Source organism: Balaenoptera borealis, assembly GCF_965194805.1.
Source record: "Balaenoptera borealis genome assembly, chromosome: 9".
In the NCBI taxonomy this organism is placed as follows: Eukaryota; Metazoa; Chordata; class Mammalia; order Artiodactyla; family Balaenopteridae; genus Balaenoptera; species Balaenoptera borealis.
In genome coordinates, this window is record NC_138873.1 from 68190413 (window position 1) to 68208103 (window position 17691).

The following is a 17691-nucleotide window of genomic DNA, read 5'->3' on the forward strand; positions in this document are numbered from 1 at the left end:
GTATACATATAACTGATTCACTTCATTGTACAGCAGAAACTAACACAACATTGTAAAGCAATTATACTCCAATAAAAAAAAAATAGCACTGAGGTTCTAAGAAGCATGTCCCTCTTTTCAAATGGTAGGGAAGAAAGGCCTTATATAACACAAGACAGCCTGATTCCTTTTTAGTGCAGTGAAAACAATCCCGGTTTCAGAGTTGGAAGACCTGGACTTGAATCAGGGTTCTTCAACGTTCTAGATAAGTAGCTTTGAATAAGTCAATGAAACTTTAAGAACCTCTGTAAATTGGATTTCAAAGTATTCAAATGAAATCAAGAAATTAATAAAAATCTAGAAATTTTCCATTCATCAATATGATAAAAAAAATAGTATGTCAGAAATATATGTCAACTGAAAAAATTGCACAATCTAGAAGTTAAGAATTATGTTTTATTCTGTGGCCTTACCGAGGACTCTAGCCCAGGATGACTCTAGCCTGGGATGCCACCTCTCGGATATCTCTGAGGAAGTGTTCCAAAGAGGTAAGAGAGGAGCCAGGATATATAGGAGTTTTTGCTGGGGGTGGGGGGGAACATGTAAAAAACATGTAGTTGAACATGAAAAGATTACTGTTAATCACAAAAAACCACATATCTCAAGTTAATGATTTTAGTGCTTTTCTACCTATGGGAAGATGCAAGAGTCTGGACTCTTTGAAATTATTCTTCTTAACTCTCTAGGGCCATTATCCTGTTTTTCTTCATCCTGAATTCCCCTCGGGGTGCACTTTTAGGGGGCAATTGCGGTAGCTGATGGCTTGATGGCTACAACATTTGTTGTTTACAAAATGGCCGGCAACATTGTTTACTGAAATGGCAGGCAAACATTCTTTGTTTCCTGAAATGGCAGGCAATATTTTTTTGGTCCACAGGTAAGAACTTGTATTGATAGCTGAAAAAACTGAGAATTTAAGTAAATTCCTTGATTTCTCTGAGACCTCAGTTGTTTTCATCTGTAAAATGGGTATAATCTGTGCCACTGCCAGTGAAACCGCACAACTCAGATTGGGACTTGAACCCAGACAAAACTCAGATGGGACTTAAAACCACTGTCTTTTAATTGAGATCACACACCTGGTCTCAGGACTTAATGAAGCTCAGATTCTTCATTCTCAACACAGAAAGAATTCAGTGAGAGACAAAGTGATAGGTAAGAAGTGGATTTATTTAGAGAGATATGCATTCCATAGACAGAATGTGGTCCATCTCAAAAGGCAAGAACTGCCCTGAGAGAAACACACTCCACAGACAGAGTGTGGGCCATCTCAGAAAGCAAGAATCCCCGAAATATGGGGTGGTTAGTTTTTATGGGCTGGTAATTTCATAGGCCAGCAAGTGGGAGGATTATTCCAACTATTTTGAGGAAGGGGTGGAGATTTCCAGGAATTGGGCCACCGCCCACTTTTTGACCTTTTATGGTTAGCCTCAGAACTGTCATGGCACTGGTGGGTGTGTCATTTAGCATATGCTAATGTATTACAATGAACATATAATAAGGCTCAAGGTCCACTGGAAGTCGAATCTGAATCTTCTGCCCTCTTGGACCTAGTTGGTTCTAAACAGCTTTTTTTTTTTTTTAGTTAATTAATTAATTAATTTGGCTGCACTGGGTCTTAGTTGTGGCACGTGGGATCTTCGTTGCGGTGTGCGGGATCTTTAGTTGTGGCATGAAGGATCTTTAGTTGTGGCATCCGGGCTCTTAGTTGCAGCATGCGGGATCTAGTTTCCTGACCGGGGATTGAACCTGGGCCCCCTGCACTGGGAGCGTGGAGTCAACCACTGGACCACCAGGGAAGTACCAGTTCTAACCAGCTTTTGTCATATCCTCAACGGCTATGTTATTCTTTTAAAGGTTGTGCCCTGCTTCCTTTCCTCCTGTCTCATAAGTGATCCTGATAAAAATATAAGCAGTTTTTGGAAAAATTTAATGTTTTGGAGAAACTAGGTCCCCTCCCACAGTCAAGAATCTAGTGACCTTTAAATAGAATTACTCTTCTTTTGGCATCTAAATACTGTTGGGGAGGAAGAAATTTTCTTCTACCCTTCCAAGTTCTCCTGGCTCATCTAAGAATTACATTGACATGAGATAGATAACAGGGGAAAATGAAAGTTTAAAAACATATATACATGGGAGAGAACCAGAAAAACTGAGTAACGCACCAAAATGGTGAAAGCTTCACCTTAAATACAGCCTTAGCTAAAGACAAAAGAGGATGTTGAGGGTAGGGAGGGTCAGTTATGGGAGGTTACCAGGAAAAGCATAGTAAACAAGGGTAAGGTTGTTATGTGGATTTAAGTCATTGCCTTCTCCATGATAGTTTCTAGAGATTTAGTCATGCTCCTCCTCCAGGTACAGAGAGGGAAGACATCCTTACAAATGGAGATTTCCCTTACAAATATAAATGTTTCTTACACAAAGGTAACTCCTACTTGGTTTACAGAGTTTTCCCCATGTCTACTGTTTCCTAGAAAATAGCCAGCTTAAAATAATATTCCAAAGAGACACCTTTTGGGGTGGAAAATTCTACTCCCCTCCAATACTCTTCTCTGTAAATGTCTTTGCCGAGAGGAATCTTTGAATTGTTTTGCTTGAGGTCTTAGCTCCTGCAGCAAGATTGTAATAAACTTTAACATGTGCCCATAACCAAATTGTCAGAATAGATTTTCAGTTTGTTTTTAATCAGGAAAGGAGAGGCTATAAATCCTACTGAGCCAGACTTATGGGGAGAAGTGCCTCAAGGAGTAGACTAGGTGGTGGTGTTGCAGGGAAGAGAGTGGGGCGCAAGAGGATGGTCACGTCCCAGGTCTCAGGCGAGTCCCTGCGATGGCCGCCAAGTGTGGACTCTGGGCTTTCCGCAGGAAAGAATTCAAGAGCGAGCCATAGTAAAGTAAAAGAAGGTTTATTCAGGGAGAAACACACTCCACAGACAGAGTATGGGCCATCTCAGAAGGCAAGAGAGGTGCCAGGGTAGAGGGTTGTCGGTTTTTATAGGGGTGGGTAATTTCATAGGCTAATGAGTGGGAGGATCATTCCAACTATTTTGGGGAAGGGGTGAGGATTTCCAGGAATTGGGTCACCGCCCATTTTTTGGCCGTTTATTATTGGCCTTGGAACTGTCATGGCGCTTGTGGGTGTGTCGTTTAGCTTGCTGATGTGTCACACTGAGCGTATACTGAGGCTCAAGGTCTAGTGGAAGTCAGTTGTCTGCCATCTTGGACTTAGTTGGTTCTAACCAGTTTATGTCCTCAGTGGCTGTCATTTTTTTAAAAGTTGTGCCCTGCCCCTTCCTGCCTCAGTGGTGACTTATAAAATGAAAGAGAAGCACTTCCCTGGTGGTGCAGTGGTTAAGAATCCACCTGCCAACAAAGGGGACCCGGGTTCAAGCCCTGGTCCAGGAAGATCCCACATGCCACAGAGCAGCTAAGCCTGTGCGCCACAACTACTGAGCCCTCATGCCACAACTACTGAAGCCCGTGCACCTAGAGCCCGTGCTCTGCAACAAGAGAAGCCACCACAATGAGAAGCCCGTGCACCACAACAAAGACCCAACGCAGCCAAAAATAAAAATAAATAAAATAAATTTAAAAATAAATAAATAAATAAAATGAAGGAGAAGCAAAATGTCCCCATCTCTTTGTAGAGGGAGAAAAGGAGAGCTCAGAGGGCTATTGCTTCCAGAGCTTGACTGATGGACTTGGAGGCTGAATAACCAAAGGGGTTCCTAGTGCTTCCAGAATGCTGTTTCCTCAGCTATGAGGTTGAAACCCAGCAGGACCCTGTGGGGCCCTCCCAGGTACAAAAGCCTTTCTGTGTACCCTCACCACATTCTTTTTTGTAGGAAAGAGGCTTCAGCCTCCTATACTTTTCCTGAGTTCCAAAGGGCAGATTCCAGCAGTTACTAATTAGGGAAGTGAGGGAATGCAGAAACAAAGGAAAAGCAGTCAAAAATAATAGTGCAGTGATTAAAACAGAGCCTTAGTTCCTCCTCAAGGGATATACATAACAATCTGATACAGATCTTTGAGTTGTTCTGCAGGAACTAAAGCCCCCATCCAGGTGGAGGATGGCAACTACAGAGACCCCAGACTGGTGGGAGCCAGGTTAATGATTGAGATCCCAAGAACACCACCCTGTTACCTCCCCACCAACCAATCAGAAGAAAGTCACACACCCTACACCCCTCACCCCAAATGTTGCCTTTAAAAACTCCTCCCTGAAAACCATCAGGGAGTTTGGGTCTTTTGAGCACGAGCCGCCCGTTCTCCTTGCTTGGCCCTGCAATAAACATTTCTCTGCTCCAAACTTCAATGTTTTGGCTTGTTTGGCCTCACTGTGCACCCAGCGCATGAACTTGTGATCGGTAACAATAGTACCTGCTTCATAAGCCTCTCCATTGTGAGGCCTATTGCACGAATGCTGGCTTTTGCAGAGCTGTGGTACAGAGAGCATGTCAAGTGTTAGACAATTTGAAGATTCAACACAGAGAATGAGTGAATGAAGCAGCACACTGGGGTTCCGTTTTGGATGCATATATGTGCCAATCAGTTTACCAGTTTACTTTTCAGAAAATAACATCACGGAATGTTTTAAAAGATACTATCTAGTTTTATTTTTGATATCCTCCACCTCCTACCCACACCTCCTCCAAATTTCACTCTTTACAAAGGGTTGCTGATACAATTAGATATCAAGAACTCAATTCACTTTATTTTATTTTTTTAAAATAAATAAATTTATTTATTTATTTGGCTGCGTTGGGTCTTCATTGCTGTGCGCGGGCTTTCTCTAGTCGCGGCGAGCGGGGGCTACTCTTCATTGCGGTGCGGGGGCTGCTCATTGTGGTGGCTTCTCTTGTGGCGGTGTGTGGGCTTCTCATTGTGGTGGCTTCTCTTGTTGCGGAGCACAGGCTCTAGGCGCGCAGGCTTCAGTAGTTGTGGCACAGGGGCTCAGTAGTTGTGGCTCGCAGGCTCTAGTGCACAGGCTCAGTAGTTGTGGCTCATGGGCTTCGTTGCTCCGCGGCATGTGGGATCTTCCTGGACCAGGGCTCGAACCTGTGTCCCCTGCATTGGCAGGTGGATTCTTCACCACTGCACCACCAGGGAAACCCTCAATTCACTTTAAATTATTTATTTATTTATTTTATTTTTGGCTGTGTTGGGTCTTCGTTTCTGTGCGAGGGCTTTCTCTAGTTGTGGCAAGCGGGGGTGCGCGGGCCTCTCACTGTCGCGGCCTTTCTTGTTGCGGAGCACAGGCTCCAGACGCGCAGGCTCAGTAGTTGTGGCTCACGGGCCTAGTTGCTCCGTGGCATGTGGGACCTTCCCAGACCAGGGCTTGAACCCGTGTCCCCTGCATTGGCAGGCGGATTCTCAACCACTGCGCCACCAGGGAAGCCCTCAATTCACTTTAGATTCTTAATTTTAGCAATAGAAAATATAGGAAGGAAAATAATTTTCCCTCTACCCTTATGAGTTCTTGGCTGAAACCCCTTGTAATACACAGATGAACAAAAGAAAAACAAGCCAAGTAACTCCCTGATTTGGCCCAAGTCACCACCTTAAATACTATCTTCAACTAAAGACAAAAGAAAGCTGTAGGGGGATTGGAGGGAGGCCAGTTATGGGAGGTTATAGGAAAAGCACTTAAACAAGGGTAAAGATTATTTTGCAGATTTGTCAGTGCCTTCTCCATTGAGACTCTCTTGTGATTTAGAGTCAACCTTCCTTCTCTTTAGAGAGAGGGAGACGCTAACAAACGTAAATTTCGCCTAGAAAAGGGTAATTTCTACTGTTTTCAGAGATTCTCTTGAGCCTGCTCTTTCTCAAAAATAATCAGCTCAAAATAATCCTTATGCCAAAGAGGCATATTTTGAAGTGGCATATTCTGCTGCCTTTCAAAAAGAAAGTTTTCTACTTTTACATAACAAAAAGAAACTTGCCCAACCTGATTAACCCTCTTCATCCCACCTAGACTTCTTTCCTTCCCTCTTCATCCTCCTCACCATCCCAATCTCCCCTCTTTTCCTAAGTCTTTGCTCCTCTTTTAAGTCTTCAAAACCCCCAGTCCTGTCCTCTTTTTCTCAATCCCACTCTTTCCGCAATGAAGCCTGAAGTGTGTTCTTTAAGGATATACCTTTCATATTTGTATGCTTTCCCCGATTCAATTCTTTTTTTTTTTACTCTCCCCAAATGCTTAAGTGCCTGGCACCTAAACACATTTGTCTAAAAAAGAATCCTTATAAAACCCTACTCAATCCCTTATCACTGGATTTTATCTTCCCGATTTAACTGTTTCCACCCCAAAACAACTATTGATCTAAAAACAAAGCACTTGGCAGGCGCCGGTGCACGCGGGCGCCGGGCCGGGGCGGCTCTGAACCCGGTGTCAAGGGCCCGGGCCCGGACCCAGCCCGCCGCGAGCAGGGCCGGGGCGCTTCCGGCCGCGCCGCTCCGCGGGGAGCTCCGCGAGCGCCTGGGGACGTCGGATGGGCCCGGCGGAAGGTCGGCCTCCGGGAGGCCCGGGGTGAGAGGAAGACCACCTGGGCGCTGCTCGCTCTTTCAGATCCCGGAGCGGGCTTCCCGGGGCCGGCGAAGTGGGCGCCGCCCTCCCGCCACGAAGCGACTGCCACGTCAGGACAACTTCACAAAACCGGGGAGAGGGCGGGTGACGCAGGCCGCGCGGCCGCGGCAGGGTTGGACCCGCGGCCAGACGAGGAGGCTGACCTCCAGCCCGGGCCCCCGCTTCAGCAACACCCGGGCCGGCGCCGGCGCCTGCCCAGCCCTCAGGGAGGCGGGGGAGCAGCGGAGGAGGCGGCGCTACCGCGGAGCCCGCGCCACTGCGGAGCCCGCGCCTCGCCTGCAGCCTCCCGCCCCGCCGGCAGTCCTGGCCAGGGCTGGGCGGCGTCCCCGGAGGTTCCTGGGCCACGGCCGGTCGGTCCGAGCCGCACTGAGACCCGGGCGGCAGCGGCGCGGAGAGGTGGAGGCAGCGGCGGCGGCGGCTGGCCGGGAGGCCGGAGCCGGGACAGCGACCCGCCATGGAGACCCGCTACAACCTGAAGAGTCCGGGTGAGCGGGGCTGCGGGCTGGGCGCGGTGCCGCACTGTGGGCGGGAGGGAGGAGTGACCCCGAACTCCAGGGCCCCGCGCCGTCGTCCCCTCGCGTCGGCCGCCGCTCGCGGCCCCGCTCCCGGTTTCGCGCTCTACGCGAGCCCGCCGCCTGCCGGGCTGGTGCAGGCCGCGCAGCAGGGCTGCCGAGCGGGCACCAAACCTGGGGACTCCCCTCGGCACCGCGACTGCCCTGCCCTCATTTTCGCCGCGTAGAGCTGGGTTATCAACTCATCCCCGAGCACAGGTGTAAAGGTGATGGCCCTGGGTAATAGTGATCATCAGCCCCTCGCCCTACCTGCGCCCTGAACACCGTCGTTAGCCCTTCTCCGTCGCCGCCACCGGACTTTTATTAGCTGCTTGACCCACTCGCATTTGAGGATTTAGTTTAAACGTTCTGTTTGCAGCATTTGGGGCGAATAGAATTACAGACATAAGGGAAATGTTCTGGACTATACCAGTTAACCCAAAAGCTACGAAAACTAGTTGAGCCGTGTACTTTAGAGCTAACCATGATTTTTGCCATACTGACTAGTATGATGTATGTCTATGTTCAGTCATAGAAACTTCTCTTTCTGTATTTAATGCCCGTGCTTCATTCACAGAAGCAGCCAAACAATCCTAGCCTCAAATTCTTTTCTGATGTATCATAAAGATGCACGAAAAGTAAGCAGCCATCTCAGATTAAGACAGGCTTGGAACGAATCTTTGTGTTCTATAAATAGTATTCGATCTGTACCTTGATAAATTTGTTAGGAGGGAGAAGCTCCACACTTAAGCTCTAAATGATAATCCTAGGATGTTAGTGATGGTTTGACCAACCCTTGCTAGTTCTTTTTTTTTTTTTTTCTTCCAAAGAAGCAATTTCTCAGTAAGAATCAGCAAGATTAGCATGCTCATGGAAAGAGCTAATTGTGAATCCTTGATTTTAAATAACTTAAAAACGTTCAAAGAATCCAGAGAAGCCTGAGGATACTGATTGAACAGAGCTTTGTTAGCCAGAGTGCTGTCAGGCTAAGAAACATTCTTAGGTAACTTAAGTTTAAAGAATTGGTCATAACATTTGGGGAGGCAAAGACTTTAAAAAAAATCTGGCAAAGGCCATGGGCTCTCCAAGAAATACATTTATAGGATTCAATTTCAGTGGATTCACAATCCCCGCCCCCAGCCCATCTCCTAAGAACACCAGGGGAAAAAAAAAAAAAAAGGAGATCAAAGAGAAAGAGGGAAAGAAAAGCTTAGTTTTAAGATTAGATGATAGAATGACTAGATTGTTAAGATTGTGCTAGATTTTAATAAAACTATGTGGGTAAAACTTAGGGTGACTCCTTGGTCACATGGTATCAAGTTCCTTGAGACAGCTGAGGTACTTAGTGGAATGTCCAGAGAATAATGAAAATGTGAGTAATAGTACAATTTGGAATGGAGGATTGGTGGGTCCCAAGAGATTGTTGTCAGAGGACCTTGCTCAATTTTGTTAGGTTATCATACCTGAGATTGTGGTAAGCATTTAAAATTCTCCAGAATGTTGTATGTTTCTATACTATATGACCTACTTGTCATCTGGCTGAACTTGGGTAGACATGCTTCTACTGTGTAATAAATTGCTTCCCCTTTTTGGTTTCATTTCCTCAAAGGTAGTGCTGCTGTTCTAAAAATGAAAAAAATTTTTAAAACCTTTTTTGGTCATTGTACAGATTATTTAGAGTTCAGGGAAAAGGTAAATTAGATGAGCTATGGGACTTATTGAATAAGTGCAGGAGGCATAGTGAAAATGTTTCCTTCCTTTGTTTTATTCTGTCTTGTAATATTTCGTAGGGTAATGCATGTGTGAAAGGAAGTGGTCAAAAACACTGCACAATGTAAGAGATATAACACTTTTTCTCTCTATCTGATGTGGAGTTGTCTTAGAGGTATGGATGGGCCAATTAAGTTAAGATAGTACAAATAACTGGTTAAAGGCCAGTGTGTTAGCATATGGATAGTAAATATGTTCATTTTATAGATGGGAAAACATATCTTTTTACTATCTTTCTGGAATGGACCTCTGGCTGTGTGCAGAGCTCTGTGTGGAACCACTTCATAAGCCTCTGGCTAGCGTATCAGTACTTGCCTCTGCATCAGGCTCCCTGATCTCTTTCTGGGTCCGTTCTGGCCAAAGTCGCAGGATCTCGGAGTATGAAGTAGGGAGACATATGTGTAACGAACCTCCTATGGCAGATTTCTTTGGAAGGGCCCTCTGGGTTGCGTTCAGCAGGTGATTGGCATATAAGAGATTGGTGCAAAGGCGCCTACTACCTCCATCAGAAACCTAGGAGTTATTCTATCCATGCCCAGGGTGTCTACTACCCCTTCATGCTAATCATTCTCAAGCTTTAATGTCCAATTTAGACCTTCTCCTAGGCTCTAGATACATAGAACTAGAACTTACTGGTGATTTAACATCTTTACCCAAATTTCCCACAGACCAAAAAAAATCTCTCCTAGGTATAAAAACCCAAAACCAAACTAATCAGTTTTCTCTCCTCCCCCAAACTTGCACCTCACCCTAATATTCCTAACCCAGGGTTTGACAGCCACCCAGGAATCCACTGGCGTCGTCTTTGATCTCTTGGTCTACTCCTTTACTCCACCCTCTACCCTGAAACACACACAAATGCATGCATTTTCACGCAGGTGCCAATACACACAGTCACATATATCTAATTCTTCGCTATTGTCACCAGATCAATTAAAACGAAACAAAAACTGATTAGGTCACTCCTCAAATTGAAAACATTTCAGTAGCTTCCTGATAGCTGTGGATTAAGTTCAACGTAAACTGTTTAGCTTGCCCTCCTCACCAGCCTCATCTCCTATCACTCCTGTGCTCCTGTACATTTTTACCATCTATCCATTTTGCCTGAGTGATTCTCCAGATGGAGCAGCTCTTCTCACCTATATGCCTTGGTCCCTGTTGGAACCTCTGCTTGGAATGCCTTCCCTTTTAACCATTTGAAATTCCTATTAATTCTTCAAGCTTCTTTAAGGCTCTGCCTTGTCCAGCTCCCATAGGCAGACTAAGGTAGTCCCTATAGTTATGCATACTTGGTCAATATTTGTGTTGTAATTGTTTTCATGTCTTTCTCTCTCACTACAAGCTGTTTGAAGACAAGAAGCAGGTCTTATTCTTCTATCTCCATGGCTCAGAGATTCTTTAAATTGAATGGATACCTTTGCAGGGCCTTTGTGGGCAGAAACATGAGTCCTTAAATATTTGCTTAAGTGCCTTCACTATGGGAGCAGGAAGAGGCGGTTGGGGAGCATGACGTTGGATTCACATCCTCGATAACTTGGAGCTGGATGATATCAAGATATTCATTGATACTTTCCAAGGGAAACAGATGCATGAGAGACAGTGACCTTTAAAAGACCCCTTTAGCCGGAGCTTTGTCTCCAAAGTCCAGTGAGCTACCTGGGCATGTGAAGTACGCTCATGGGAGGCCCTTAGAGCCTAGAGTTTGGATCCAGAGTGATCATGTGGCCTCCATGAAAAGGAAGAATGAGAGCAGGAATGCAGGTGCTCCCCACCCTCCTTCTCTTTCCTGGCACACCTTGTCTTACCATGGTTGGAGAGCTCCACTGATAACCTTGCAAAGAGATAAGAGAGGAGCTGGAGTGGAAGAAGTTGCCATGCCATGTGGCCAACTACATATGCTTATGGCCTGGATTTGAACCAGGGAGAATCATTGAGAGGGCCTTAAATCTCAATCCATTTCTGACCTGGGGAAGAGGAAAGGGTGAAAAGGAAAGGAGAATTATGTGACAAAATTATTGAGTTTCATTTGACAGATATGAACATTGAGGCAGAATAAGATTATAAGTGACTTGTTCAAGGATTTAGAGCTACAAAATATCAGAGCCATATTTTTTAAAATATATTTATTTATTTATTTATTTATTTTGGGCTGCATTGGGTCTTCATTGCTACATGCGGGTTTTCTCTAGTTGCGGCGCGCAGGCCTCTCACTGTTGTGGCTTCTCTAGTTGCGGAGCACGGGCTCTAGGTGCGCAGGCTTCGGTAGTTGCGGCACGTGGGCTCGGTAGTTGTGGCTTGCGGGCTCTAGAGCGCAGGCTCAGTAGTTGTGGAGCACGGGCTTAGTTGCACTGCGACATGTGGGATCTTCCCAGACCAGGGATTGAACCTGTGTCCCCTGCATTGGCAGGTGGATTCTTAACCACTGTGCCACCAGGGAAGTCCCCAGAGCCAGAATTTTAATGCAGCTCTAATTCCAGAGTCCACGTTCTTTTTCACGAAGGTGTTCATAGTATATGTTGTTTCAGAAAAAATAGATTATAAAAACACTAGAATAATCTTACCTTCTGTTTAGCTTTGTACTTTGTCTCTCACATGGTTTGTGCCTGTGTGGCCCGTGAACTAATAAAATCAACTTGTTTAGTGGTTGAGCCAATGATTGTTCCTTTAAATTCTTTCCTGTAGCAATTCCGACCCTTTCATACATCTCTCATAATATCCGTTGGGTGTTTATTTTCCTCTGTTGAACTGAGCTGAGTGACGAAGAGGCAGAGAAAATGTGATAATGTTATGGAATGACATAAAATCTGACCTCTTCAGCTTAATCATTTTGCAGCCTGCTGATGAGGGATAAAGGAAAAACAGTCTTCCTGGCATCTTTGATTGCTGACAACAGTAATCAGGTTAAACTAATTAACTTCATAACAACTTCCATGATTTTATTTATATCTAATTATATTAACTTAGTGATATTTTTTTACACGGCTCTAAAACAGGGGCTTTCAGTTCTCTTTCCGTGGGCCCCTTAGGTAGAATGGGCGGATGGGGATAAACAGCCTGAAGGCCCTTCCATGCTGGCCCTGCTGTTATGTTTTACATATTGAGGGTCTCCTTAAACCTTTCTTTGAACGAAGGATTTTATCTCATTATCAAATAAATTTGAGAACCACTGCTTTTTCTTTCTTTTGACCACGCTGTGTGGCTTGCAGGATCTTAGCTCCCTGACTAGGGATCGAAGCTGTGCCCCCTGCAGTGAAAGCGAGGAGTCCTAACCACTGGATCTCCAGGGAAGTCCCCAAAACCACTGCTTTTTAATCAGATCCTTGGAAAGAGTTTTGTTGGGGGGAAGATAGTAAAATTCATTTCAGCTAATATTTGAGTGCTTACTGTGTGCTAAGCCTTGAGGAGACTGCAATGAAGTAAATGTCGTTGAGCAGGAAGGACAGGTGTTAATCACAAGTGAGAAGAACTTTATGAAAGAAAAATTATAGGGTGTTAAGAGGACTTAGAGCAAGGGGGACTCAAGCCAGTATCCGGGGCAGTGGTTTCCAAGCGAAATAACTTAGAGAGCATTCCTGCTCTCCACTCTCCTGCCAGGACTCCTCAAGGATTTTTATCTGTCCAAATGGAAATCTCTAGTCAGTCCTCTGAGAGTGGACAAAGGAAGGTGTCAGGGAGACCTTCCTGAGTAAATTTCATAAAGGTCTGGTGGGAGCCAGACTCTGTGATGAAGTGGGGGAAGGGAGGAGGAGCAGCGATGCAAGCTGAGGAATTGCTATGTAGGAAGGAAGGTCTGAAGTAGAGAGAAGGTGAACTGTATGCGAGGAATTGAACAAAGCCTAGTGTCTGGACCTTGGGGGGAGATCGTGTCTCAATATATATGTGCGTGTTTCTAATACAGCATTTATCATGCTGATTTGTATTGACTCCTCCCCCCAGACTATAAGCTCCTTGCTAACAGAAGCTATATTTTATTTTGGTTGTAGCTATAGCATCTAGTATGAACTTAATGAATATTTGCTGATCAGATGAACAGATTCTCTGCCTATACGGCTTAGCTCAGAGTCAGAGATGGAAAAGAATATTAATAGTTATGGAATAGGATAGTGACTTAAGAGTTTTTTTTCCAGCTTAGGAACCCTTGATTAAAATGAAATTTTATGCAAAAAGTCCTGACACATACCGAACTGTTTGGCTGTAGTGTGTGAGATTTGCTTCTCAGTTAACCTCTCCCCGTAACGTTCCAACCTGTGCCACCACAAATTTACTTTTATTGTTTCCTGTGCTTATTCATACCGAGCTGGGTAATTCCTACTGTCTTTCTTTCAGATGTCAGTACCTGACCCCTTTTCTCTTCTGTCTGCTCTCAGGTTAGGTGCCCACCTGGTGCACACCTCTCTCATAGCATGTATTGAACTGTGTCAGTTGGTTCTCAAGCAGAGTTTTGGAGAGCCTTGGGCCATCTGGTGTTTCCCTGGCTTTGCTCTCCTGTATCCGACACCAGTATCCTGACATTTTTAGCACCTAAAGCTTGAGGGTGAGGGGGCTGGAATCAAAGGATTGACCTTTGTGAACCAGTAGGGGAGGAAAGAGGGTACAGATACACATAGGATTGTAAACTGTCATAAGCTGTCAGTAGTCATTGATCATGGGGCTAAAAGTCTGTGCCATTAACTGAAAGAGGTGGAAGAGAATTGAGAGTAAATAGGTGTGAGATAGTCTTGGAGTGCTCGTTGGAGGGGGTTGGGTGGAGGCTTCCTGGAGAAATGTAGGAACACAGGGTGGCATTGTGTCCCAGTGGAGATTGTTGTTAATAACTCTATAATGGCATCAATGTGCCTGTCTCTGACTTTTTAAACCCCCCTCAGTAATGCTCAGTTGTTTGGGTATAGACTCCAGATAAAAAGATGGTTGCGGGACTTCCCTGGTGGCGCAGTGGTAAAGAATCCTCCTTCCAATGCAGGGGACACGGGTTCGATCCCTGGTCGAGCAACTACGATCTCACAGGCCGCGGGGCAGCTAAGCCCGTGGGCCACAACTGCTGAGCTCCGTCTCAACGAGAGTCCGCGCGTGGCAAACTACAGAGCCCACGTGCCCTGGAGCCCGTGCGCCACAACGAAGAGCCTGTGTGTCGCCACTAAGACCCGACGCAGACAAAAAAAAAAAAAATACATAAATAAAATAAATATTAAAAAGGAAAAGAAGATGGTTGAGTTGGCTCAGTTAGAATTAAATTTTGTCAGGGGAATATGAAAGAGGAACCCCTAAGAGCCAAAAGTGTGGATGAAGAGGGAAGTGAATATAGGTATAGGTGGGGTGAAGAATGCTATGGGGTCAGTGGATTGGAGGTTTTAATTAAGCCGAAGAATCATTTCAAAAAGGAATTCAGCTAGGGCTATAGAGATTCATTGACCTCTGGGGACAGTGCCATTAAGTTAATGCAAGATAGTGGGTAGAAAGTCCCAAGAGGTTGAGGATATAGGGGGTTTACCGTTCATGAGCATGAGTTCCAGAGGCCACGTTTTTGTTAAATATTTTAACAAGGTAGAGTTGGACTGCCTGTGTTGGAATCCTAGCTCTGTCATTTATCAGCTGTGTGACCTTGGACATGTTACATAATTTCTCCATGTCTCAGTTTCTTCATCTGGACAATGGGGTTAAAAATCACACCTATCTCATAGAGTTGTTTTGAGGATTACATGAATTAATGTTTGAGTGCTACCATATAGGAAGTATATATAAGTACTTACTAAATAAAAATAGTGACTTTATGAGACTTCCCTATATATTTAATTTAACGTGTAACTCTTCTAGTGCCTAGCTACCATTTCCTCCCTACCATTATTACTATTATCCCATAATTAAATGATATGCTCTGTTGAACAAGTCCTCTACACATTTTTTGTTGAAGTAGGAACTTTTTCATTAGGTTTGTAAATCTGTGCTAATCACTTAGAAAAGTAAATTTTAAATGTCTCTATCTTGTGAATTTTATTTTAGCTGTTAAACGTTTAATGAAAGAAGCAGCAGAATTGAAAGATCCAACAGATCATTATCATGCACAGCCTTTAGAGGTTAGTTTCTGTCTCTGTCATCTACATATGTGTTTTAATACTTTAATATTTTAAACAAGTTTCTTAAAATTGTTTTTTCACTGCTTTGAGTCATTACAAATGTGTTTGATATGCTTTATTGATATATTTTATTCCCTATAGTTCCTGAGTTTTTTGGGTTTTTTTTTAACCATTAAAAATAATTGAAGTATAGTTAATTTACAATGTGTTAGTTTCGGGTGTACACTGAGTATTTCTATTAGCCATTCAGAATCAGACATTTTAGAAGAAGCAGATTTCTGGTCTCTATAAAGTGGGCCTCAGATACTAAATTAATTTTAGGTCTTCCCTCAGGAGGGAAAGTGGAAAGAACTCCAGACTCTACAGGTGGAAGACTTAGCCCCTTGAGGGGTCTCTACATCTAGTTTGGGCTTTTTGTATGAACATCTCTACCTCTCTTCAGTCTTCCCATCTGTGAAAGGAGGGTATTTAAATGTGCCCAATCTGGTTTTCATGGTAATAGTGAGAATAAGATGTGATAACATGTGCAAGCATTTTGCAAACTATGAAGTACGTGGTTAACTGTAAGATGATGTTAACAGCCTGTGTGTTAATATTACCACTTACTAAAGAGCTTTTAGGCATCTATGAGGGATAATTTTTAAAAGTTTGCTAAAACAATCCAAATTTATAGTAAATTATTTGATTACATAAATAATAATTATCACTAATTAGGATATAAGGATTAATTTACAGTTTAATTAAGTCTGTAATCTTTTTCTAGATCAAATGATTTTTTAATTAATTAATTAATTAATTAAATCCCCATCCAAAGAACAATCAAGCATGAACTCAAAATAAATATATTTTCAGACATACCAGAACACAGATTTTCTTCCTTGTATTCCTTTCAGAGGCACATAGCTGACAATAAACCACATCAAAATAATGCAAAAACCAAAAAAACAAACAACAACAAATAAACACAGAGGAAGACTGAGATTCCAGTAAACCTAGAAGACCCTCAAGTGAAGAATTTTGGAATGTGTCAGAAAGCAATTAGTCCAGATTAAAACTTCAGGGCTCCAGAAGAGATTTTTCAGAGAAAATAAATGGAGCTAAAGTAATAGGAAATATGTAAATCTATAATCTTATTTATGAATAAATAACAATGCTCAGATGTTTTAAAATGCATTTGTTTAAAAACATTTTAGCTCTTATGGGACATGAAAACTAGATTTAATAGCTTTTATTTATAACTTTTATACTTGAGACATTATGTACATTAGAAACTGTTCTAGCAATAATATAAAACGTTAATTTTTCTCACCCATGTTTCTAATACTCACTGATAAAAAAAATCCAACTTTTTAATGTTATTGATTCCTTGTTGGTTATTGTTTTTGTTCAGGATAACCTTTTTGAATGGCACTTCACAGTTAGAGGGCCCCCAGATTCAGATTTTGATGGAGGAGTTTATCATGGACGAATAGTACTGCCACCAGAGTATCCCATGAAACCACCAAGCATTATTCTGCTAACGGTAAGAATTCTTGACTTTTTGGAATGCTTCTGGTGTAACTCTTCCTGGTGGCTGTAAAGTGTGTATGCATACTCATTTTCATTAAGAAATAAAGTGGACCATTATTATTATAACTTTGCTTTTGGAGACCAGACCTTGGACTGTATTTTTTTCTGGGAAAGAATTCCTAGGAAGTTGAAGCATCTGAGAAGTACTCATGATGCTAATTGCCATAGTGTGGTTGTTAGGATTCAGTGAATTAATGTATGCCAAGTGCTAGGCTGGCACATAGTAAGTACTCAATAAAGGGTAGTTACTGTTATTGTACCTCTTAATCACGTTATCTCCTTCAGTTTCTCACCTTTCTTATGCTTTGTTCTTGAGTTTCCTCATCTTTACGTGCAGCTCTTAGAATAAGAACTGACACAGTCCTCAATAAATGTTAGCTATGTTGTTACTATTTATATCTTAGAATTTCTCTCCATCTTCACATATTTTATCTCCATGTAAAGGAAAGCTGTTGATCCAGTTTTCTCTTTTATTTCCTGGGACATTATTCCATCAGTAAATTCCTCTCTTAAGTGTTAAGCTTTTCTTCCTTCATTTCCTTTCATTTATGTGTGTTTAATTATCCCCTAACCTTGAAAGAAGCCAAAATAAAACACAAAAACCTTCCCATATCTCTGCTACCACTTTAAGCTGCAGTCTTATTTTTCTCTTCTGATAACCTTCAAGACATGCTAACTCTAGTTTAGCCTGTTGTGTTCTGGTTCCCACACATAGCACCCTGTTTAAACAGGCTTACTACACCAGTCTCAGAGACCAGTTTGAGAAATCTCACCACCTCTTCTCAGTCTTCATCCTATTCCATCTAAGTTTAAGTTAAACATCTGATACACATGGGGTTAGCAAATGGTAAAAGAAAAGATATTCATCATTACCAAATTAATGTTGCTTTTACCTATAGCGTTTGGTGTAGTGGAAAGAGCATTAGTTTTAGAGCCAATAGCCCTGGATTCTGGCCAGTGCGGTTTCCATTACACCCGGGGCAGGTTACATAATCTCTTTGAAATTCAGTTTTCTCATTTGTCAAAAGGGATGTGTATAGTAAATATAATCACACTATAAAGTTCCTGGCATATAGACGCTGCTTACTAAACACTAGGTGTTGTTGAGA

General features: G+C 43.2%; 1 protein-coding gene across 1 annotated transcript in view; it reads left to right on the forward strand.

Annotated features, from left to right (window-relative positions):
* Positions 1–4804: 4804 nt before the first annotated feature.
* UBE2J1 (ubiquitin conjugating enzyme E2 J1) overlaps positions 4805–17691 on the forward strand; it is a 28562-nt gene continuing 15675 nt past the window's right edge. Inside the window, exons 1-3 of the mRNA XM_082406015.1 lie at positions 4805–7106; positions 14940–15013; positions 16404–16535. Coding sequence (XP_082262141.1) covers positions 7076–7106; positions 14940–15013; positions 16404–16535 — 237 coding nt within the window. The 5' untranslated portion in view covers positions 4805–7075. The remainder of the gene's footprint in view (positions 7107–14939; positions 15014–16403; positions 16536–17691) is intronic.